This window comes from Delphinapterus leucas, chromosome 5 (genome assembly GCF_059928025.1).
Source record: "Delphinapterus leucas isolate spDelLeu-1000000601 "Yukka" chromosome 5, BTC_Dleu_Yukka2, whole genome shotgun sequence".
Classification (NCBI taxonomy): domain Eukaryota; kingdom Metazoa; phylum Chordata; class Mammalia; order Artiodactyla; family Monodontidae; genus Delphinapterus; species Delphinapterus leucas.
Genome location: NC_143133.1, coordinates 30,302,100 through 30,327,707, shown reverse-complemented (window position 1 = coordinate 30,327,707; position 25,608 = coordinate 30,302,100). Strand labels below are relative to the sequence as shown.

The following is a 25,608-nucleotide window of genomic DNA, read 5'->3' as shown; positions in this document are numbered from 1 at the left end:
ATTCTATTTTCTCTACTTTTGTGTATGTTCAAAATTTCTCATAATAAAGAAGTTTTAATAAAAAGGTAGATGCCAAAGGCTATGGCTCAGCCAAGAGTATTTGTGGAGTCCCGACTTTCAGTTGTCAACACCATGCTTTTCCCTTTGCTAGACATGCTTTCCTCATCGGCAAGCAGCCCTGCTCCTGATCCCGCTCCTGCCCCTGCTCCAGCTCCAGCTGCTCCTCAGCCTTCAAAAACGGCCAAGCCATTTGGGTATGGTTATCCAGCTCTGCAGCCTGGATATCAGAATGCTGCAGCACCACTTAATTCCGGAGTGCCGCCCGGTAGCCCAGCGTATTCTGGATTCCAGCAGTATGCTCAGGTATGTATTTAGTCATAAAAAGAAATCATATAAAAATTGTGAAACTATTATCAATTCTGACAAATCCCTGTTGATTCAAATGGATCATAGGTATGAATACAGGTAAGTCTAGATCAAACATACATAGAATTTGATTCCAGTTTGTGTGTGTGTGTGTGTGTGTGTGTGTGTGTGCACGCGCATGCGTACATAGAAGAAGATAAAAGGTATTACTGTGATTTTTCTTTTCTGCATTGTACTTCTATTTTTCAGGGGCTCTGCAATGTACAGGTATTAATTTTATGATCGGGAAATTAAAGTAAATGTTATTTTAAATTCTGTATTACTAAGCTGGCTTTCTCCTCAAAAAATGACATGGTATAAGTGTGGTTTGGGATTTTGGCCTCAGTTCTTAACTTGAAGAACTCTCGGTGACATATAACTGAAACTGGTAAAAGCCTCCATACACATACATGCTCATTAATACATTTGTTCATAATTAATGCTATGACCTCTTTTGATATGACCCTTCTTGGAGTTACCTGTTAAATACCATATCAGTTTAATAATAAGACAATAAGTATTTTACATTTATATTTATTGGGAAAAAAATAAAATATAAGGAAACGATTTAAATGGCAAAAGCATTCTACTTAACAATAAAAAACTGCTCATAGTAGACTCACCTTACAGAAATTTCATCTGGTGGTGAACTGATGAAAATTAGAGGGGAAATAAGAAAACCATTTGTTTCTGGAATTTAATCTTAGAATTAAAGCACAGAAGAAAGAAGGAAACTGGGAGAGGCACTGGAGAAATGTGGTTGGTTAGTACAGATTTCCCTGCCTTCCATTTTGTTAGATTTTCTTTATGACTTTATTGGTCCAGATGGAACACCACCATTTCAGGGTAACTGAGCAATAATGATTTAAGCACATAGCTAGGATGTGCTTTTAAATTCTTACCTGTGTACTAAAAAAAAGGTTATAGATTTTAATCTAATCTTAACATTAACAAGCTAATTTTAAAAGCAGCCATTTATTTTTGAATCCTAGTTAGAATATTTTAATTTAACTTTTAGCAGCTTTCTATAGTAAAATTGAAATGCCTTTAAATGTTGCATTTAGTATAACCCCAGTGGGAGGGTTCTGAAATCTAAGGGCTTTCTTTGTGTTCATTTATGATGACCTTTATTAAGTAGTGGGAAACCCCAATGGCTGCCCTTTGAGGAAGAAAAAAACTTAAAATTAGTTTTTCAGGGTAGAAAAACAGGTAAAAAGTTGATGTTTAAAAATGAAAATAAAAAATAGAAAAATATTTTAGTGAATATGTAAAAAACCAGATACAGATACTGTATGGCTTTTTTTTTTAACCAAAAAAAAAAAAATGTGCATGATCAACTGTAGGATAATGTAGATAAGCAAAAAAGAAGAAAATAAATATCAATCAATACACCCACCATCAAGATATAAAAGTAACAGTTGGAGGCTATCCTTCTGGGTTTCTTGCTGTATGCATTTGCAGGAGAAAGCCAGTAAAGAAGCTGGTCATGTAAATGACTTATTTACACAAACAAATAAGCTGATAAATATGGGCATTGTTTTGCATTTTTTTTAAATCCTTGAACAGCATAAGAGGAAACCTTTCTATATTATTACATATCCTTCATCTGATAACTGCATAACATTCATTATAATCACCCAGTCTGCCACTATTGGGCATAACTTGAATGTCAAAATCAAAATATACACCTGTGCACAAATCTTGTGCCTTCGTCTCATTATTTCCTTAGATGAAATCTCTTCAGGTGAAATTAGTGAATCATAGCACCTAATTTTACCAGTCTTTAGAATTTCTCTCTACTTATTCATTCAGTGAAAACACAACTGAGTTTCTACTGTGTGGCAGCCCTACTCTAGGCACTGAGGTTACGAGAGGAAGCTAAGTGAACAAAACAGAGTTCCCTCTCTCAAGCAACTTGGTGGGAAGGCAGGGCCAATGGGACAGTAAGTAAGTAAAGCAATAAATTAACAAACTAGTTTCAGGGACTTCCCTGGCAGTCCAGTGGTTAAGACTTTGCCTTCTAGTGCAGTGGGTGCGGGTTCAATCCCTGGTCAGGGAGCTAGGATCCCCATGCCTAGTGACCAAAAAACCAAAACATAAAACAGAAGCAATATTGTAACAAATTCAATAAAGACTTTAAAAAATAAAAACAAAAACAAGCTAATTTCAAATAGTTACAAGTGCTATGAATCAAGAGGAGTGGAAGAAATTGCAGGGGTTGGGTATAAAGAGTAAACAGTCAGGAAGGCCCTCATAGAAGTTATGTTTGACTTAATATTTGAATGACAGGAAAAGCCAGACATGGAAAAATCTGGGGGTAGAGGATTTCAGGCTAAGGAAACATATATACAGAAACGTTAAGGCAGGAGCAACTTTAACATGTTCTAGGACCAAAGTCCCAGTGTGGCTGGAACTCAGCAATGGGAGGAATAATAGGAATGAGATCAGAGAGCTAGGGAAGAACCATAGTCAGAAGCTTGGATTTTACATCAAGTGCAAAGGGAAAACATAAGAGATTTTATGTAATGGAATAAAATCTGATTTACGTATTTAGAGACTCATTTGGCTACTATGTGAAGAACGGATTAGGGCTGGGAGTATTTGAAAAGATAAAAATGGAAACAGGAAGACAAATGGAAGCTTTGCCATCACCCCAGAAATAGATGATTGTGCTTTCTTCTAAGGTGGTATTGGCCGAGGTAGTGAAAAGTGGATGGATAAGGGATATCTTTTGACTTATTGATGGATCGGATGTGGTGGGTGAGAGAAAGGAAGCATCAAGGATAACACTTAGGTTTTTGGCAGGGCATCTGGATAGAGGGTAGTGTATTTACTTAGATGGTAAAGACAGAGGAATAGTTCTGGGAATAGGAATCGAATTGGCCATATTAAGTTAGAATACCTAATAGACATCCAAGTGGAGATGTATAGTAGACATTAGTTGATCAGTATTTGGTGGTCAGGTATGGAGAAATAATGTACCAATTTATATTCCTAGCAAAAGTGTCTTTGCCTACTTTTCCATATTACTAAATATGTCAAGTATTATATTTTATAAGCAAAAATATTAAATTATTTTCATAATTATTAGTTATTTGTGTTACTTTACTGAAATCCCCATTCATATTTTTTCACCATTATTCTATTCAGGTTCTTCTAGTTTGTAACATTTTTGTCTAATAATATATTGCAGTTTTTTCCCCCAGCTTGACACTTGTTTTTAATTTTAATGATTTTTTTCTTAATTGGAGAAATGTTTAATTTTATAGTCATATTATAATTTCTTTTGTTTTTATCTTTTTTCTTTTTTTTTTTTTTTTTTGCGGTACGTGGGCCTCTCACTGTTGTGGCCTCTCCCGTTGCGGAGCACAGGCTCCAGACGCGCAGGCTCAGCGGCCATGGCTCACGGGCCTAGCCGCTCCGCGGCACGTGGGATCTTCCCAGACCGGGGCACAAACCCGTGTCCCCTGCATCGGCAGGCAGACTCTCAACCACTGCGCCACCAGGGAAGCCCATTTACCTTTGTATCTTTTAAAAGTCTTTTCAATCTTAAGATTAGGGAAAAATTCCCTTTCTATATATTTTTTTACTTTGGTGATTTCACTTTTTTGCATCTTTTAAGGTTTTGTTTTGGTACATAATGTAAATAATAAATCTCATTTCTCCCCCCCATATATATTCAATAGTTAGCTCTAATTTCACTGACATTTATTAAATAATCTATCTTTCCTCATTGATTAAAATATTCCACCCTTATTTTGTATCCTAAATTCTTAAATTTAAATTCTTATATTCTAAATTCTTATCTTAAACTTGGGTCTGTTTGAGGTTTTCTATTAAACACTGTTACTGATCCATGTAATCATTTTTGTCTCCTCCTTTACAGCTCTACTGAAAACTGAAAGAATCTCTAGTATTATACAGTTTTGGTTTTTTTTCCTTAGGATCATCAGCTTCAGTTACTGTCAACAGTTTGTTATACTTGTTTGACCTATCCTCTACACACACAGACACACACACACACAGACACACATACACACACACCCCTACCTTTTCTTACTGAGGGCTTTAAAGCTAATCCTGGGCAAGGGGAGGCAGGGAGATGGAAAAGATAATTTCTTGCAAACCACAATACCACTATCATATCCAACAAAATTAACAATAATTTCTAAATGTTGTTTAAAATTCAGTCCATATTCAGATTTGCCCAACTGTTTCAGTATTGCTCTTCTGTAGTTGGTTTGTTCAAATCAGGAGCTAAGCAAGACTTACTAATTTCATTTGCCTCTTAATTCTCTTTTTAATTTAAAAACAAAGCTCCACCCCCATTTTTTGTGCCTTTGAACCTTTGAAAAACCTGGGTCTCTTGTCCTGTAGAATGTTCCACATTCTGAATTTGGCTGATTGCTTCTTGTGGTGTTATTTAACTCATTCCTCTGTTCCATTTTCTATGTATTAGAAATTAAATCTAATGGCCCAATTATAGTCAGGTATATTACTTCATTTATTTATTTCCCTAAGCCAAAATACAATATATTTTGGTTCTGTGTACATCATAATAATACTTGGTTGTCTCACTTTTAGTGGTGTTAGGATTGATTAGTGAGTTCATATGGTGACAACCTGATCTTTTCATTGTGAGGTTCCTCATTATGCTTTCATCCAGTGGCTTTATCATCTACTGATATCTGTTTATCATCTATTCCAGATGACCATTACCTGTATCATTTATTTCCATATGGGTTGTAAAATAGTGATTTTCCTGACTTTATCATTTTGCACTGATTAGCTGGAATTCTGCAGTACATTCACATAATGGAGTGATCAATAACTACAAAAAAGAATGTGGAAAATCTCTATATACAGACATAGAGTTATTGCCAGGACTTTTTTTTTTCTAGGTGAAAAAAGGGGTCATATTTAGAGCAGTGTATATATTAGTTTATATTTGTAGATGCAGACAATGGAAGATTAAACCAAAAACTAATAAAAATAGTTATTTAGGGGGAGGGATCAAGAGTGAAACAAGATATCTCTGAATTATTGTAAAGTTTTGACATTAGAATTAGGTAAATTTTGTTTACTCAAAAAGATTATTAAGTGGAAAAAAAGATGAAACACAATCCTTAAAAATTAAAATCAAACAAAAACAAGCAAACCAGTTTATCAAGTTGGATACATTCTGATACAGAAAAAAAAGTATTGTTCTAACTAATCTTAAAACTCAGTATTTTGTATGTTCTCAATGGGAAATAATCCAAGGACAAAAAGAACTACAAAGAAATCTTTAATAACTTTACATTTATAATAATATTAGTGTTGTCATTTTGGAACTATTTTAATATATTGTAGGATAAAACAAATAAGTAAGGCTGTTACCATTAGGAATCAAGATTTTCAGCAAAAGAGAAGAGAGATGCAGGCATAAAATCAAAAAAGTTAAAACACCATCATCTTAAATTTGAATTGGAAATGTCAGCGTGAACTGATTATTCTTTTTCTTCTATTTAAAAATGTATTATGTTTTCTATCGCTACGTATTGTAGAAGTCTGGAAGTAATAACAGCACACTAGCAGTAAACACCCTTATTATCCAGATTATGGTCTCTAGGTACCATCCTTACTTAAAAGGAACCAAGAATCCTTTTTGGATAAATGATTAATTTGGAGTCTGAAGGAGGAATGGTACAAAATGTCATGCCAGAAAGCAAGGAAGCTAACAAAGGCAATGGGTTCATATCAAAAGGACACTGGGGTCAGCTTTAAGGGGATCTCACTGGCCAAAGATTGGGCAGTTTGGCCATCAAAGTGAATACTAACTAATTCGTTAAGTCACTTTGAGTTAATAAAAGGCATGAATTCAGAATAATACTAAAAATATAAAGGAAAGCAAAAAATAAGCAAAGCAGAACTCATTGAACATCATTGTCATTTCTATGGCATCAGCTCATTCTGAAAATTGAAAAAACTTTAAAAACAAGCATTTACCCTGCTTTTCCAGTAAGAAAGATATTCAGAGAAACCAAATTCTTGATGTTGAAAAAAGCATTATTTAAATTTTGTTGTGGAGTTTAATCATGCAAATAAGGTTTAAATTTATTCAGCATTTTTGCTTTGAGTTTTTTCAAGAGTGCTTTAAACTGAGCTGTCCTGTTAAGTTATTTTACTGTTACAAAGCCAGATTTAAATTTTTTTTATCTTCTTTTCTGTATGTTAACATCCTGTCTATAGGATAATAAATTTTATTCATGTTTGTTAACATTGTTCTTTTGTTTTGCTTTGAATTGCCTTTTCAGCAGTATCCTGGTATGAACCAGCTGTCCTCCAGTCTGGGAGGTTTGAGTCTTCAGAGTTCTTCACAACCAGAAAGTTTGAGACCTGTAAACCTTACTCAGGAGAGAAATATTTTACCCATGACTCCTGTTTGGGCTCCTGTACCTAACTTGAATTTAGACCTCAGAAAATTAAACTGTAGCCCAGAGTAAGTATTTAATTTATAACCTTTAGTAAGTAAAACCTTGTCAAAAACATTGTATGACTTTCAAAAATAGTAAAAGTACTATGGTATTAATTCCTTGATTGGAAGTTTTGTTAATGTGAACTCTTATAAATTAGTTTGTATAGAAATTCTAGATGTAAAATTCAATTTAGGTCATTGGATCCTGTCCGCATCTCTGTCGCCATCCAATCTCATTCCCTATCATCTAAGGCTAGGAAAATTTTTTTCTATTTTAGTGAAGTGTTTTAGGAACCCAAATCTAACTACATTTTTTTTCTTAAATTTCTTTTTCCTCACTTTTCACCAGTAGTAACTTCTGATGTCTTTTAAATAAGGTGAGATCTTTAAAATTTTATGCACTTCAGTCTCTGCTTGAAAAGGATACAAACGTCATTTGTGTAATCCCAAGAACAGGTTTAGATAAATAATTTTTCTCTGAATTTTCTTTTCCCACTCAGTGTAGAATGAGAAGACCATTGCCCCCAGGCATATTTATCCAGACTGAATTTAGATTTGGATTTTCTTTATTGAATATTTCCTCACCTTATGGAGAAGTTTAGCTGGCAGCCTCCATCTGGTGGCCACAAACCCCTGGTGTATCGTCTGGGTGGATGAGCTCTGTTACTTACCTCATAGTGCCCCCAAAACCAAAAGTTCTCTGTTATTACCTGCTTTCCTTTCTTCTGTCTCCTAAGAATAGGATATTCCTCTGCACCCAGACATCCTCCTGCTTGCGGAATCTCTCCTCAAAAAGTAAACTATGATTCACAGACAACATTCACAAACAACTCTGATTCACAACAACATCACAGACAACATTTCTTCCTTGCATTAGGATTAGTGTTCTTTAGAGACTATATATATATATATATATATATATATATATATATTCTTTTTTTAAAGGCAGTAGTTTTCTAGCTTTTAAAAAAACTAAGTTCCTCTTTTTTTCAACCAAAGTCTTATATAGATTTCCAATACAGGAAACAGAAAATGGAGGTGCTTCAAGGGTTCCACCTCTTCTACCACACCCTACCACCAGCACCCCCATCAGTGCCGAAGGCAGTGCCAAGATCATTTCTATAAAAATGTATAATCATTGATTCTAGATTGAAAGTAGCTGCCTGTCCTTCTGAATGTAACTTGCCATCAGGTCGATAAGTATGTGGATTATGGCCTTGTACTATGAATGGTTAGGTATCCGCCAAGTAGGTAAATATAGTCTATGTATATGTGTAAGAGATCATATAGGTAGGGAACGATGTCTGTGTTTCTACTCAGTTATGTGTTTCCTGTGAAAATATCTCTTATCCAAACAACAAAGCAGAGTAATAGGCTTTAGAGTATAGGCTTTAGAGTTTGACAGACCTAGGTTCATACCATGGTTCCACTGATAAGTAGCCGTGAAGCTGCCAATTACTCAACTTCTCAAACCTCAGTACTGTCAGCTGTAAAACAGGAATAATAATTGTGCCTACATGTTAACATAAATCATTCAATATTTACTGAATGCCTTCTAAATAAAGTGCCAGGCACTGTTTCTAGGTGCTGGGAATGAAGCAGTAAACAAAACAAAGTTCTCAATCTCATACAACCAATATCCTATTAGGGAAGACACATTGTGAACAGTCAGACCAATGGGTGTATAATGTAAATGTAATTTCAGAGAATAACTATGAAGTAGGGAGTAGTAAGGGTGGAGGGTGACTATTTTTAATTGAGGAGTCGGGATGGGTTTTCCCAAGGAGTTATTAACATTTGAATAGAGATATGAATGAAATGAGAGAGCAGGATGTGACTCTGGAAAAAGAGTGTGCCAAGTTGCGTGAACAGCAAATGCAGAAGTCCTGAAGCCAGAACCAACTTGGCGTGTTCACGGAATGTCACCAGCGTGGAGTCAACCCGTAACTGGATATCTCTACATACTGTCAAGCACTCCTTAAAATTCCTGTCACGGTTTCCAGTTCCTATGCTTCTGATCTCTTTGGTTGCTCCTTTATTGATTCTGTGTCTACTGACCTTAAGTTACTTACTCTATGAGAGGAATAGTGCTAGGGTGACAAAAGGACAAAATGATCTCTAATCTCAAATGGAGAAGATAAAGAAAGTACGCAACCAACTAAAGCAGATCAGACTAATTGATAACACAGAAGCATAAGTAGATCTCAGAGCACAGAGGAAGAAGTCTTTCTTCCTGGCTTGCGATCAAGGGTGAGGATGGTTTCACAGGAAGCTATAACTTTGATGAGTTTCATAGAAAGATTAGGAGTTCAGCAGATGAAGAATGACAGCAAAGCAAGAACAGCATCATGAAAGCTGTACCTTTTCACTCATGTTTTCTGCTCCCTCCTGTTCATGCCCTGATAGTCATGATGGAGTTACTGTTTGTTCCTGAATGTGTTGTACTTTTTCACCATGAAAATGTTGAGTCCTTAATTTAGGCCTTTTGACATATAAATTACATATATGCCCATTTAAAGTAATCAGGACCCTCCTAATTATAGTTATGTAATATACCCAAATGATTTTCATGTATGCCCTTAAATGTTTAGTTATCTACAACTATCTACGTCAATATTGTTCTTTATCTCTGATAGCTAACGTAGTCTGTGTTGTTTATATCTTTGCAGTTCATTTCGGTGTACTTTGACAAATATTCCACAGACACAGGCTTTACTGAATAAAGCCAAGCTTCCTTTAGGATTGTTGTTACATCCCTTCAGAGACTTAACGGTAAAGTAACATATTTTAAAATATTAGTGGGTACTGACCTGTGTACTTATGTGCGAGGTATTCAGATTGTATATTTTCTTAGAATTTTTTTCATTTTCTTTCATTTGAAGTTAGAATTAATCATTTCTGTCAGTTTCAATACAGCAAACATTTTCTGTCACCTGCTTTGTGACAGGCCCTAAACTAAGCACTGGTAAATACAAAGATAATTAAGTCACTGATGTTGCCCCTAAGAAATTCTTATCTAACAGGGGACAAAGATATCCCAGATAATTACAGTGCAAATAATTACAGTGCAGGAAAACTAATACATGTAACTAATCAAATTCTATGAAGTACTTAGGTGGTGAATATAGTATTGGAAGGGATTTCCTCTGGGTACAGTAGCAGACTTTTCTACAAGTAATGAGATCTAAGCTGGATTTTGAAAGGTTAGTAGTTTTAGAAGTTGGAAAGGCCGTAGAGGATAGATAAACTTAAGGAGTTCTTTTTTAAGCATAAAGGAAACACCAGCAATGATATGCATTTAGGGAGGAAAACCATATGATTGTTCCCAACTGCATTAATGAAATAACCTTTGTAATAATAAAGTTTAAATGCTTCAAGTCTATTGAATTAAAACATTACTTTTTAAAGTTTCCACAGTAAAGTTTACTTTACCTAGCTTGCTGGATTTTTACACATACTTCTGGTATTTCATGCAGATATGTTGAATTTAAATTAAAATGTCTAAACTTCAGAAATAATGTTTATCCAGATACATTCTATTTATACTTTAAGTTGCATTTCTCCCTCACACATGTTTATGACTGTGGTTTTCTACATTCATTGCTACTGAGTTTCTTTTGCTCTCATTCAACCAAAAAATATTTATTGACTACCTATCATGCTGGGTGCTGAGGATACAGAGGTCATTGCTTCCTCATGGAGCTTTCTTTCCAACTAGGATGTATAGAAAGGAGCAAAGTGAATAGAAAATAAAATAATTATAATATGCAATAAGTACCTTGAATTTATTCATTCAGTAAATACTATTTGATCACCTGTAATAAAATTGCAACCTTTATCGCGAAACCAAGATCGTTAATTTCTCATATACATACGTGAATTTTTTTGTGTGTGTGGCTGCATTGGGTCTTTGTTGCTGCACGCGGGCTTTCTCTAGTTGCAGCGACTGGGGGCTACTTTTCGTTGCAGTGCGCGGGCTTCTCATTCTTCTCATTGCAGTGGCTTCTCTTGTTACGGAGCATGGTCTCTAGGCACGTGGGCTTTAGAGCGCAGGCTCAGTAGTTGTGGAGCATGGGCTTAGTTGCTCCGCAGCATGTAGGATCTTCCTGGACCAGGGCTCGAACCCATGTCCCCTGCATTAGCAGGTAGATTCTTAACCACTGCGCCACCGGGGAAGTCACTGAAAATTTTTGTCTAAATACATATTCCATATGTGATACCTTCTGGAAGTATATACACTAAATTGGCAGCAATGACTTCCTCTGGAATGTAGAATTCTGGAAGATTTTTTATTTTCTTATTTTCAGTTAAACATATTTCCTGATTTTTTTCACAAATGATATGTAGTTATGTAATAAAAATTATTTTTGTGAAAAAAATTAAGTACAAAAATAAATGTTTGTGTATGGATAGGAAAAAAGCCAGAAGGAAATATACTAAAATGTTATCGGGGTTAATTCAGGGAGGTAGAATAATATGTAACATATTTTCTAAATTTCTTATATTGAATATAAAGTTCCTTTCCCAAGCTAAGCATAAAGAGATGTATAGTGTTTGAGGCACATTGTGTTTGGTTTCTCGTGGCCACAGTCCCCAACAGGACTGTGTGGCTGTCTAACAAGCAGGGTCTTGAGAGTCTGTTACCAGGTGCAGGCAAGCAACAAAGACAAAGGCATTTTTATATGGTGCATGTTTCTTTCTCACTCTTGTTCCTTGAGTTCAGCTGATAGCTGAGGTTATTCTGTTTTCTTGGCCAACCAGGCTTTTCTTGTCTGCCAGTACCTTTCATTACATTTGGTTTGACTTTATTTTAGTGTTATTTTATAGTTTGCGACAGAAGAGGGAGAAAACTTGATAGCTGCTTGTGTTGCTCAGTGCACCACTGGATTTTATTAAAATGTTTCAGTTTCAAAACACAAGTGTGGTTTCTATTCTGTATATGGAGCACAGCAGTGTGTGGTCCATTTTCCTCTGGAGTGCTTTTTCTGCTACAACAGCTTTATTTTATTTCCTAGCAATTACCAGTGATAACATCCAATACCATCGTGAGGTGCCGATCTTGTCGAACATATATCAACCCTTTTGTATCCTTCATTGATCAACGTAGATGGAAATGCAATTTGTGCTATAGAGTTAATGATGGTGAGTTTCAGATTCTTAAAATAAGTGTGTTTTATATTTTAAACATTTTGACATTTTTGCCGTTATCTGGTCTCTCTCTCCTCATTGCTTTAAAAACTTCCATGCCACTTTTAATGGAGAGAATACAGGCTAGGGACACTTCGTTTTGGCTGGCCAAGGGAATAATTGATAATGAGGAGAGTGACAGGGAGGGGAAAGTAAAAAGAATTCGTAAAACCAGCAGTGAAGGCCATGCAGATGAGATCATGCAGACTAATTATGCTTGACCCTGACAAGTTAAGGTTGTCTTCTGTTTGTACATTTGGTTCATTCAACTCAGTGTGGATCTCTGCCAGTATGTGTGAACACATGTGTGCATGTGTATCTATTGTCCCCTTTAGTCATTCTTAGGTCCTCTTTGTATAATTGCTTTCGAGTCTGTGTTTCTGTCTGACTTCTTTTCCATGTCATGTGATATAAGAAATAGGACACAAGCCTAAGAAGCAAGATTACTTGTATCCTGGTTTTCTCATCAGATTTCAGTAAATAAGTTTTTTATCCTCCTGATTTATTTTTTTAAAGAGGGCTTAAGGCATTAGTTTTTATCATTAGATCTTCACAGAACTGTTGTAAACCTCATAAATATTGATGATAGAGGAGTTTATTTCTTGGCGTGTATGTGTGTTACTAAATTTGTACTGGATTCCTAATCTTATCTAGTTCCTGAAGAATTTATGTATAATCCCCTTACCCGATCTTATGGAGAGCCTCATAAACGGCCAGAAGTTCAGAATTCAACCGTGGAGTTCATTGCTTCTTCAGATTATATGGTAACTATTCAGTGTTAAAATTAGTCATGAGATGCAATTGTATTGGTCATTTGTAAATTGCTGTTAAGTGAATTCTTGTCTAAATTTTGAAATTGTCCATAGTATGAATTTTTTGAAATAGTGCTGAAAGTTTATACTTAATAAATAGAAAGCTCTTTGTAAAGATTACTTGATCTCCTAGAAGAATGCAGTTATATCACTAAGAAACATCGGTAATGTTTCATGATGAGCACTAGCATCTACAATTTGCTGTCATTTTGATTTGATTACTTGCATGGAATGAATATAAATATTCTTTTTACCATTTTCCTTAAACAGAAAAACTCGTGTTTTTGCCAAAAACTGCCATTTTCAGGCTCTTAAAGATATCACCATCTTACTGGTTCACCCAGTACAAATATCAAGATAAATGGATATTAACTTGAATCTGACTTTTCTCTTTCCACTTGATCATAAAATTCTACCTGTTTTTTAATTATACTGATTCTTCAGATCTCATTCTTCTTTTCCACTTACAAAAACAAATTCTTCGCCTAAGTTCTGCTCATTTCATTATTATTTCTACTCATTTAAAATATCTGTATAATAACTTGCATTTCTTCTGTGTCCTCACTTCTAATCTTTGTTGTCTGCATAAATGTAAAATGTTGCTAGTGGGAAAAGGTGAATAGGGACAGCTAATGTGTATGAAGTTCCTGGTGCTTGACCCATTTCCTTCTTTATTTCTGTGATTTTTTTATGATCCTTTGTGTCCAATTTCGCATCTGCCCAACTACTGTTTTCTCGTCTATTTCCATATTAATATATTTTCCATTTTAACTCATGGTCACTTTTACTCTCAACAACTTCTTCACAACTTGTTATATTCCCAGCTCTGTTCTGGCTCCTTAGGAATCCGTCTAATTGAAGTGGTGAAGTAAGAAGTAATCTTTAATTTTTAGCATATGACCTATATGATTCTTGATTGGCATATCTTCTTTTTTTTTTTTCTGAATACACTCAGTAAATATCCAGTAGTAGTTGTGATATAAAAAGAATAAATTATACCTACTAAATACGTTACATTATTTCTATTCCTTTCAGCTTCGTCCACCTCAACCAGCAGTTTACTTGTTTGTTTTAGATGTGTCTCATAATGCAGTGGAAGCTGGATATTTGACAATTTTGTGCCAGTCACTGTTAGAAAATCTAGACAAGTAAGAATTTTTTTACTCATTGTATGTGTGTGTGTGTGTGTGTGGTATGTGTGCGTGTATGAAGTGTTTATTAGCAGTTTATGGGGTTGGTTTTTATTAAGTTTGATTTCATTCGTTTGTCACTAAAAGAGTACGTCCTGGCTACTTTAGAATAAAGATCCTGCTACTTAGATTATTATGATTTATGACTTGATATCTGATTCTTAAAACCATAAAAGTTTTAATACTTGGTAAGGAATTTAGATCTCATCTAACTTTCTCTCTGACTTAGCAGATCTGAGCACTGGGACTCAGAAAATTCAACTTAGCCAGGGTATCAAGAGAGAAATGAGAGAAATCTAGCTGTAATTTATGCCTGAGCAAGGAGTTTTTCATAAGATAGTTTAAAATGTGCTAATGAGAGAATGAGCCAAATAAAGGGAAGGAGGGAATTGATTTTGTGCTGAATATTTCAGGAAACCAGAAACTGAACAGGCGCATTAGTAAGGAGCTTTATTGTGGAAGTGGAAACAGAGTATAGCATAGGGTGCTTATACTTGGCTTTAATTCCTACCTGTGTGTCTACCAGTATTAGTCATGAAGGAGACCCGTAAATAACTTAAAAAATGAACCTTCCAAATCTCTGGAAAACAAAGTTGTTTATACATTTCTCTTTCTACTCCAACACTCATAAGAGATATGACTTAAGATTGTTAGTAAGAGTAGTTTCCTATTGCAGTGATTCTTGACATGTGTAGAGGTGTAGGGGTGGTTATGTATGAATATTTTGTCAGAAGTACTAGGTTATTCCAAAAGGTTCTTTTCCCCCATCTTCCATTTGAGTTTGAGAGTCCTTGCTCTACTGAGTGCTAGCTGTAGCCACCATAATTGCATATCACTGATCTTGGCCTGTGAATAAACTGATAACATTGAGACATTCAAGATTAAAAACATCCATAGACATTAAATGATTTGCTTTTAGATTCTGTTAGTAACTTGGAGTTTTCATATTTTTATCCTTGATTGAAGCATTTGCCCTTTTTTAAGTCTCAAGTGCTTAATTCAGACATAACTTCAGCATTGTGTGGCAATGGAAGACCCTCTGCAAAGAAATAGTTTTGTTTTTTTTTTGTTTTTTTTGCAGTACGCAGGCCTCTCACTGCTGTGGCCTCTCCCGTTGCGGAGCACAGGCTCCGGATGCGCAGGTCGGCGGCCATGGCTCACGGGGCCCGGCCGCTCCGCGGCATGTGGGATCCTCCCGGACCGGGGCACAAACCCATGTCCCCTGCATTGGCAGGCGGACTCTCAACCACTGCGCCACCAGGGAAGCCCCAAGAAACAGTTTTTAAGACTGAAGAGTTAGCTTGCTGGAAAAGTATATGAGAATATAGCCCTAGAAATAGGAGCCAGTCCAACAAAGATGAGTGACTGTGAATTCAATGGACTATGCAAAGCCAAAAAGATAAAATTGGGAATGAAAAATAGTTTTTAAAATTATCGTTTCTTTCTTTAGGCTTCCTGGAGATTCACGAACAAGAATAGGATTCATGACCTTTGATAGCACTATTCACTTCTACAATTTACAAGAAGGATTATCACAGCCTCAGATGTTGATTGTATCTGATATAGATGGTAAGCAGTGAATAAAATAAAACTCTGTTTATTAATAAAGCAGAATTTTGGAATTAAGCCTACTTTATTTTACAGTACATCTTGTCGTAATGCTATATGGATAATTTAGCCTACTTTGGTATTTGTTTTAAAATAACTGTTTTCCTGGAAAATACTTGATTCTAAGTTTTTTACACCCATGTGTGTGTACTTATACATGCTCGAGCACACACACACATATAATACATACAGCGTATATATATATTTAATAAAGCAATATTATGGTACCCGTTAACATGTATGGCCTTAGAAAAACTAAGATTTTTTAATACAAAATTCTTTTGGCTTATTTATCATTTGCTTAAAATATATGTTTTCCCTATAGATGTTTTTCTACCTACACCGGATAGCTTACTTGTGAATCTGTATGAAAGTAAAGAGGTGAGATTGATTTTTTTCTTAAAGTATTTCTCTTACTTCAACTGATTACTAAAATGCTGAACATGTGTTTACTTGGTGTATATTAACATTGCAGTAGACAATGTAGGTAGATATCTGTTGACTACTCACTTTACAGTCCTCCGAAATGCAGTGGCACGTACTATGCTCTGGAATGTTTTAAAGAATAATATTGCTTTGCCTTCTCAGTAATTCAATTTTTAATCTTTGTTTTCCCAGCTTATAAAAGACTTATTGAATGCATTACCAAATATGTTCACCAATACAAGAGAAACACACAGTGCCCTGGGTCCTGCGCTCCAGGCTGCCTTTAAATTAATGTCTCCAACAGGTGGCCGTGTGTCTGTATTTCAGACACAGTTACCTTCCTTGGGGGCAGGACTTCTGCAGTCCAGAGAAGATCCTAATCAGAGATCAAGCACAAAGGTATTTTATATTAGTTTCTCTGTCATATTTAAGATCGTGTCTTCTACCTCTATAGACTGTGTAATTGTTTGTTATTCTATTTTTCTACTTCATTGATAGTAAAAAAAAAAAAAAGAAAACTGGTTTTCTTTTTAGAGAGTTTAATTCAATTATTGTTTTGTTTTTGTGTTGCAGTGTGTTCTTTTTATTACTTTGTTTACAAGTCATAGAAATTTAGAAATTATCTACTCTAACCCTTTCATTTTACAAATGGGGAAACAGATTAAATGGTCTTGCCAAAAGTTATTAAGTATTTTATGGTAAAGATGTGACTTGATTTTCTGACTCCACTGCTCTTTTCTATTTCACAAGTGATAATACTTACTAAGTCTGAGATATTATAATTTAACATGCACATACTAACAAACTTTTTTATTATAAAGGTAATATAAATCATTGTATAAAACTTGGAAAGTGGAAACAAATATAAGTCAATTATCTCACTGTCAGGGTAATAGCATTTAGTTATACAAATACAAATAAGCATAACTGGGTATCATACATTATTCTATATTTTTTAAATGACTTTTTTCATTGAAGAGTACATAGCATTTTCTGAGATTTCTGAAAATCTAAAAATTCTCCTGAAAAAAATGTTTTTTAGTAAATGTGAAAAACTTGATTTAATTAATTGCCTGCTAGCTGTTGAATAGTTGTCGCCAGTGTTTTCACTATTAAAAAAAAAAAGAATATGAGGCTGAATATTACTAGGGTTTTACATGAAGATTTGGTCAGGGTATTTTAATCCCTATTTCAAATAATAAATGAACTGGGACAATCATTTTTGTTCTGTGCATAAGTTTTGTCTGACCTCAACTTATATATGTATGAAAATGCCATTACAACTAGTTATGAGTATGAATTAAACACGTTTAATAGTGTTATAAATCTTTAGCCACGTATTCGTTTTTTCCGTAAGATGAATTCCTAGAAGTGAAATAATTGGATCAATGAGTATAAACTGTATTTAAATTACTATTGTATTCTACTTACTGGGGATTTTATCAACCTGTACTCTTAAGGACTCATCTTCTAGCCACCATTAAGTATTGTTGCTTTTTTATTCTTTACCAATTTGCTAAAGAAGAATAGCACTATATTGTAATCCATTACAAAATACTGAGGTGTTTTGAACAGAGGAGAGTGTTTACTGATTCTTCGATACAGTTTTAGGGGTTTTTTTCTCAGTTAACTTCCAGAAATGTTCTCTATCTGCCTGGGACTCAAAACCTTAAGTATCTCCTCCGTTTTAAACTCTGATATAATAGTCATACACTATAGTTAAGAAGATTGAAACATTTTGTTGTGCAATGTAGCATAGTAATTAAGAACTTGGAGCCCGGCTCTTGCATTCTTAACTCTTCTCCGGTGCCACCTCCTCAGCTCAAACGTCCTCATACCAACAGGAAAAACTTTCCTTAATCTGTTATTCTCTCATGTTGTTATGTAACAGTATACGTACAGTAATGGGTAACAGCACTCACTCTGGAGCCAGACTTCTTGGGTTTATTATATTCCAGCATCTACCACTGAATGACAATGTAATTGGTCGAGTTACATAATCATTTTTTTTGGCCTCAGTTCCCTCATCTGTAAAATGTTGGTAACTCTATGAGATATATGTTATTATGAGGGTTAAATAATTTATATAAAACATCTGTGCTGGCACATAAGTGCTTTATAAATGTTAGCGATTGTTATTATCCTCATAGGAAATTTGTGCCAACTACCTAGACATTTTAAAAACTCCTTAGTTTGATAGGGGGACAGAGGATATCCTCTTCCTTATTTTAACAGACAGAAATATATGCATAATTCAAGGTTTCTAGCTCTTACTTTATGACCTGTTGACTTAGGTTGTACAGCATCTTGGCCCTGCAACTGATTTTTATAAGAAACTTGCTTTAGATTGCTCAGGGCAGCAGACTGCAGTGGATCTGTTCCTTTTAAGTTCACAGTACTCTGATCTCGCTTCTCTAGGTAAGGAGATATCATTGTGTTTATCTGTTTACATAAACATTTTTAGCATATAATTAAATCTAAACTCTTTACTAAGAGTTCTCAATAGTTTGGGGAGAAAGATGTGAATTAGATAATGTCTATGAAAATTACCCATAAACTTTAAAGCACTATACACATATAAAATGCTATTATGGGTTGTTGTTGTTTTTTTCAAATACAATTCCTTTACCATTCTGCTCAACAGTAAATTCATTATATATTTTACAAATGTTTGTGTTTCTCAGATATATATATTATCCCCATTTTGACCACTTTAGTTTTTTTTCCACTACGAGTTAGATTTCTTCATAATACAGAATGTGCACTGCTATTGGACAAGTAGAATATTATTGTTTCTGTAGCTAATACTTATATTTCTCTCTAAAGCTTGCATGTCCAAGTATTCTGCAGGGTGCATCTATTATTACCCATCTTTCCACTATACTCACAATCCTTCACAAGCAGAAAAGCTACAAAAAGATCTAAAACGATATCTCACAAGAAAAATTGGATTTGAAGCTGTTATGAGAATAAGGTGTACTAAAGGTATGAAATTATATAAATTATACTTTATATTATATACTTTTGTCAAAATTAATAAGCATTCATATACTGATGACCTTTGACTACCTATAATGATCATAAAGGATTTTCTGCTTGATCCAGTTAGCTATACCCTGTTATAAATATACTTATTAAATAATTGCCCAATTTTTTAAGCAATTTGAATAAGTGGCCAAAGGTAATGTTTTGCTTTATTAGAAAGAACCCAAGAGAAAGTCCACATTGGAGGTGATTTCAGAAGAATTTGAGGAATAGGGAAGATCTTAAGTGAAAATCGTCAAATTAATAATCTTTGCCTTCCTAATCATTCACATGGTCTTCAATTTACATCATCTCTTTTATGTGAATGTTTGCTGGAGGGATTCTCATCCCTTATTTTAATTCTTAAGTAAGTTGTATAGTAACCTTCAATTGTTTAATTTTGTACGTTAGGTCTTTTTTGTCTGACTTCAAATTACCTATAGGAAATTTTGTCTGACTTCAAATTTTGTCTGACTTCAAATTACCTATAGGAAAATATTATAAGATCGTCAATACAAGTTAAATGTGTAGCCTCCTTTTATATAACCTGCATTGGTGTTTTTGAATTGATATTTTAGAACCTCCACCAACAATCCACTGCTACTCTCCAGTTATCCTTTTGATTCAAAATCAGAGATATTTTTTATTTTAAAAAGTAGCTTTAGGGCTTCCCTCGTGGCACAGGGGTTGGGAGTCCACCTGCCGATGCAGGGGACGCAGGTTTGTGCCCCGGTCCAGGAGGATCCCACATGCCACGGAGCAGCTGGACCCGTGAGCCATGGCCGCTGAGCCTGCGCATCCAGAGCCTGTGCTCTGCAGCGGGAGAGGCCGCAGCAGTGAGAGGCCCGCATACCGCAATTAAAAAAAAAAAAAAGTAGCTTTAGCCTGAGGTAAAGATACTAATGTTACCTCATCTTTTATAACAAGTTTTCTCTTCTGTAGGTCTTTCCATGCACACTTTTCATGGAAACTTCTTTGTCCGTTCCACTGATTTGTTATCCCTCGCCAACATCAATCCTGATGCTGGATTTGCAGTACAGCTGTCAATTGAAGAAAGTTTGACGGATACTTCCTTAGTGTGCTTTCAGACAGCCCTGTTATATACATCAAGCAAGGGTAATGTTAACAGAAATGAAATATAACCTGCAACAGTAATTCTCCCCTCCTTTCACGTGCTGGGAGAATAGGGAGAAAGAATGAACACCAGTGGGAAGTAATGGAATTTGTATTAGTTAATCAAATATATGTTCCATTCTTTTTTTTATATTCATTTTTGAATCTTTAAAGATATCTTTTTTGACTTGTGGAAGATTTGTATTCCCAGGATCATGCTATTATAATAACTCATACTAAATCTACCTGTGTCATCCTGAGCATTCTTTCTTTCCCCATAACATAAGAAATTCTGCATGGCGCTTCAGGCCTACATTTGTTATTTCATAGTCTAAGTTTTCTGATATTTTATTATGTTGCGTATAATTTAGAATGAGTGATATTAAGATAAAACCAGAACCTAATGTTCGACTATATAAAAAATATATGTTCATAGTCTTTGTTCAGATTTGGAGAATGTTTAATTTTCTTTAAGACATGTTTACTGTAAAACTTTGTTTTTGCGTTTCAAAATCAAAATTAAATGGTGATTTAATACAATCAAAACAATAGCTTGAATAATATTTTGACCTGTCTGCTTTCTTTCTTTCTTGGTCTAATGTATTTTGCAATGACATGGATCCATCCTTTCATTAGGTGAGCGGAGAATTAGAGTGCACACACTTTGCTTGCCAGTGGTCAGTTCGCTAGCAGATGTGTACGCAGGGGCTGATGTACAAGCTTCCATCTGCCTCCTGGCAAACATGGGTGAGTAAAAAAGTGAAGCAACATGTGAAATATATTTTCCTGTCCTAAAAACTGAAACCTGGGCATTTTTTTTACCCTAGAAATCCCTTATTTAAAAAGTATATGTTTTGGGCTTCCCTGGTGGCGCAGTGGTTGAGAGCCCGCCTGCCGATGCAGGGGACACGGGTTCGTGCCCCAGTCCAGGAAGATCCCACATGCTGCAGAGCGGCTAGGCCCGTGAGTCATGGCTTCTGAGCCTGCGCGTCCGGAGCCTGTGCTCCGCAACGGGAGAGGCCACAACAGTGCGAGGCCCGCATAACACACACACACACACAAAAGTATATGTTTTACATTTTCATTTGCAACAGTGTGAATTGAACTGTTCTTATATTTCTTATTAATTCTTCAGTTTAAAAATTATGTGTGGGATTCATAATCACTAATAACTGGTAACAACTCAAATGTTTTTCAAATGGTGAATGCGTGAACAAATTATGGTACATCCATATAATGGAATATAACTCGGCAATAAAAAGGAATGAACTGTTGATATGTGAATGGGTGTGACTCTCAAAGGCATTATGCTAAGTGAAAGAAGCTAGACTCAAAAGACTACATACATATGATTCCATTTATATGACATTCTGGAAAAGTGAGAATTATGGGAGTGAAGAATAGATAGTGATTATCAGGGTTGGTAGCAGGGGGAGGATTTCACTACAAAGGGGCAGCCACAGGGGATACTTTTAGAATGATGGTTATTGATTGTGGCAGTGATTACATGGCTATGCATTTGACATACATATATGACACTCTGAAAAGTAAATTTTACTGTATGTAAGTTTAAAAAACTCCTTTGGAGAATTAGTATAACACAGTGTTTTGTTTTTAATGAATTTACCTTTTAGATGAATGTAGAGGTAAAATGAACCTTATTTTCCATGTAGTCCTGGAGAAAGATAAACATTATTACTTATTTTGGGAAAAAGTTTAATAACATTTACTAAGGATCCCAATATTTTAATTATCATTTTTATCCTATATTTCAAATTAATTATACTATAACTATTTTTCAATAATTGTTTTATTTTTAATATTTGGGCATTTGTATCTCTGTTTTACTAAAATATGTACCTGGAGGAAAATAAGTTCCACACTGATATCTGGCTCTTCATTGTCTATATTTAGGGAACCTGTGTTTAGTTTGCCCTCTTTTTTTGTTGACTAAGGAATGCTATGACAGAGAAGATATTAGAGGATCGTAAGGGATAATTCAGATTGCAGAACTTGCATTGTTTATGCAGAAAAGAACGATGCTTTATACACGTGACTTCTGTTTGAGTAATGAAAAGATACTCAGAGCTTTCTCAGAAGTAGATGGATGGTACATCTTCTCTAATATCAATAGCAATTAAGTGTTTTTAGACTTAAAAAGATTAAAACAAAAAGGTCCAAAACAATCTAGATTTGTTCTGATTGTCAGATGTATTCAGATTTAGTTCCAAAATTGTCTAATGAGCAGATTTTTTTTTTTTTTTTAATGGCTGCACCGCACGGCATATACATGAGCTTAGCTACCCAGCCAGAGGTTGAACCCACACCCCCTGCAGTGGAAGTCTTAACCACTGGACTGCTAGGGAAGTGCCCAGATGCTTTTAAATTGAGGGAGCAAGTGAAATGTATTTTTCTAACCTAAAAATGGAATTTTTGTTGCTTTATTAAATATTGCATGTAAATTGTATCTCATAATATTCATTGGCATCTAATGATTAAATTCTTTTTCATTTTGGTTGCTTTGTAGCTGTGGATCGATCAATTTCATCAAGTCTATCAGATGCAAGAGACGCCTTAGTGAACGCTGTGGTGGATTCATTATCTGCATACGGCTCAACTGTCTCAAATTTACAGCACTCTGGGTTGATAGCACCCAGCTCCCTCAAGTTGTTTCCTCTCTATGTTTTGGCCCTTCTCAAACAGGTAGTTCTCTATATACTGTTAGATTTAATAAAGTCTTTTGAAATTCTTGATACATAGGTGAAAAATGAAACCTAGGTTTTCTGAGGGGTTTTAAATATTTGATTAGCCAATTATGCAGCTTAGCATTGGAAAAGTTTTGAACAGGAAAATGTGAGTGGGAAATGACGGTATACAAATACATGATGAGTCTCATACAGCCATATGCTCTCAGTTTAACATGTGGGAGCAGCTTGAATAATGGTGTGCGTATAGCGCACTCGTAGTGTGTGCTCCTGGAAAGAGACTTGAAGGAAAGGATCTACTGTTCATTGAACATCTTCCCAAGTCTTAGGCACCACAATAGGTGTTATATATACATCATCTTATTTAATCCTTACAGCAGCCTAGAGAGGTGAGTATTATTTTCCCTGTTTTTCTTATGATGACAGTGTAGCTTTGAGAAGCTGAGTTACTTGCTCACATACCTACCTATTGAATGTCAGAGTTGAAAATTGAATCCAGGCCTGTCTGCTTTGAAGGCTGTGCTTTTTCCATGATTGATGGTATATATTTGTTTTAATATTTGTCCACTATATTTATGTTTTACTGAAAAATGTGTATCGTTTTTCCATGTAGAAAGCATTTAGAACTGGTACGAGCACACGCCTGGATGATCGTGTATATGCCATGTGTCAGATAAAGTGTCAGCCACTTGTTCATCTAATGAAAATGATTCATCCCAACCTATACAGGATAGACAGACTGACAGATGAGGTATGATTTTTTTTTTCAATGTGTTTGAAATTTTTTAATTTAAATTTATTTGGGTGTCTTGATTCTACAGCTAAGGTAGTAGTGTATTATTAGCAATTTCTTCCATCTGTTTTCCCCCTGTGGTAATAATACATTAAATAAGGACACTAACTATGGATTTGATTGGACAATAGGACTATTAGATAGTGTCATAGTTACAGAGTTTTCAAAAATAGTTTCAGGGCTTCCCTGGTGGCGCAGTGGTTGAGAGTCCGCCTGCCGATGCAGGGGACACGGGTTCGTGCCCCGGTCCGGGAAGATCCCACGTGCGGCAGAGCGGCTGGGCCCGTGAGCCATGGCCGCTGAGCCTGCGCGTCCGGAGCCTGTGCTGCACAATGGGAGAGGCCACAACAGTGAGAGGCCCACATACCGGAAAAAAAAAAAAAAAAATAGTTTCATATGGGAAGTAATTCACCTTGTGGGTTTGCTTACATTTACTGCAAAGGTACGCTATAGAGTGGGCAGTTTCATCTATATTTTGAAGATATTGACTGTTTCTGATGTGATCAGAGTGAAACTTTGATTGTATTATTGTAAACCAAATCTGGTATCCAACAGTATTTTTTTTTTTTTTTGCGATATGTGGGCCTCTCACTGTTGTGGCCTCACCCGCTGCGGAGCACAGGCTCCGGACGCGCAGGCTCAGCGGCCATGGCTCACGGGGCCAGCTGCTCCACGGCATGTGGGATCCTCCCGGACCAGGGCACAAACCTGTGTCCCCTGCATCGGCAGGCGGACTCTCAACCACTGTGCCACCAGGGAAGCCCCAACAGTATTTTTAATATGCAAATATGTAATGTCTTTTTTCTTCCTTGTGTTAAAACTCTGCTATTTGGAATCATCTCTGTATTTTGTTACTGGAGGAATGTAAAAAAGTCCTTTGCAGCAGATTTAGTAGTCATACTTTTAACATATCCTGATCCCAGAAGGGAAGGAAATGGACAGGTCATTTACTTATTCATGTTTTTATCTTTTAAATTTGAATACATTCAAGAATCTTTTAATTTAAATACATCTGAGCGTCTTGATTCTACAGCCAAGGTGGTAATGTATTATCAATATAGTTGACCCTTGAACAACGAGGGGGTTAGGGGCACCAACCCCTGTGCAATTGAAAATCCATGTGTAACTTTATAGTCAGTCCTCTGTGTCCTCTGTTCTATATTCAACCAACTGCAGATCATGTAGTACTGTAGTATTTATTTATTTATTGAAAAGAACTGCATATAGGTGGACCCATGTAGTTCAAACCCATGTTGTTCAAAGGTCAACTGTAATTTTTTGCATCCTACAAAATTCTCAAGTATCATTTTTCAGTATTTCATAAAGAGCTAGTGGCCATTAGCTTCCAGCCTGTAATAATAGTAATGTAAGTACATTCACATTCCATCTTTTTCTTTTCAGGGTGCAATACATGTTAATGACAGAGTGGTACCTCAGCCACCTCTTCAAAAATTGTCTGCAGAGAAACTGACACGAGACGGTGCTTTCCTTATGGACTGTGGCTCTGTAAGCACCCACTACTGACAAAAGCTTAACACTTCCAGCTGGCAAAAGGAGAAACACTTACAGGGTCCAGCTCTGTTATCACAGATCAGGCAATGAAAGGTGGATTAGGAACCCAAAGGCAGTAAATTGGTAACTGGCACAGGTGATCAATTTATTTAAGAGAAGTAAAGAGATAAATTCCTGTCTTCAACGATTTTACCATCAAGAATCATAAAATTCAAAGGGACCTCAAGAATTTATCTAGTTTAACTTGATCCATTGTCTGAAATGCCATTAATAATTAGGAGTTCAGGAGACGTCATTGGACAGGGTGGTGGTGAAGGGTGTCAGAATGGGCAAGATGGCTTCATAAATGATGCCTTGTGAGCAGGAAAGGGATTCT

General features: G+C 35.6%; 1 protein-coding gene across 6 annotated transcripts in view; it reads left to right on the top strand.

Annotated features, from left to right (window-relative positions):
• SEC24B (SEC24 homolog B, COPII component) overlaps positions 1–25,608 on the top strand; it is a 94,179-nt gene that overhangs the window by 58,592 nt on the left and 9,979 nt on the right. For 3 of the 6 annotated variants that reach the window (XM_022567115.2, XM_022567113.3, XM_089911583.1), the window contains 16 exons: positions 152–363; positions 6,702–6,886; positions 9,532–9,634; positions 11,878–12,004; positions 12,704–12,813; positions 13,897–14,009; positions 15,502–15,620; positions 15,985–16,040; positions 16,278–16,484; positions 18,380–18,503; positions 18,912–19,070; positions 20,052–20,225; positions 20,859–20,969; positions 22,750–22,925; positions 23,541–23,678; positions 25,122–25,226. In XM_022567115.2, coding sequence (XP_022422823.2) covers positions 152–363; positions 6,702–6,886; positions 9,532–9,634; positions 11,878–12,004; positions 12,704–12,813; positions 13,897–14,009; positions 15,502–15,620; positions 15,985–16,040; positions 16,278–16,484; positions 18,380–18,503; positions 18,912–19,070; positions 20,052–20,225; positions 20,859–20,969; positions 22,750–22,925; positions 23,541–23,678; positions 25,122–25,226 — 2,219 coding nt within the window. The remainder of the gene's footprint in view (positions 1–151; positions 364–6,701; positions 6,887–9,531; positions 9,635–11,877; positions 12,005–12,703; positions 12,814–13,896; positions 14,010–15,501; positions 15,621–15,984; positions 16,041–16,277; positions 16,485–18,379; positions 18,504–18,911; positions 19,071–20,051; positions 20,226–20,858; positions 20,970–22,749; positions 22,926–23,540; positions 23,679–25,121; positions 25,227–25,608) is intronic. The other 3 variants (XM_022567114.2, XM_022567116.2, XM_089911584.1) reach the window with 2 other exon arrangements.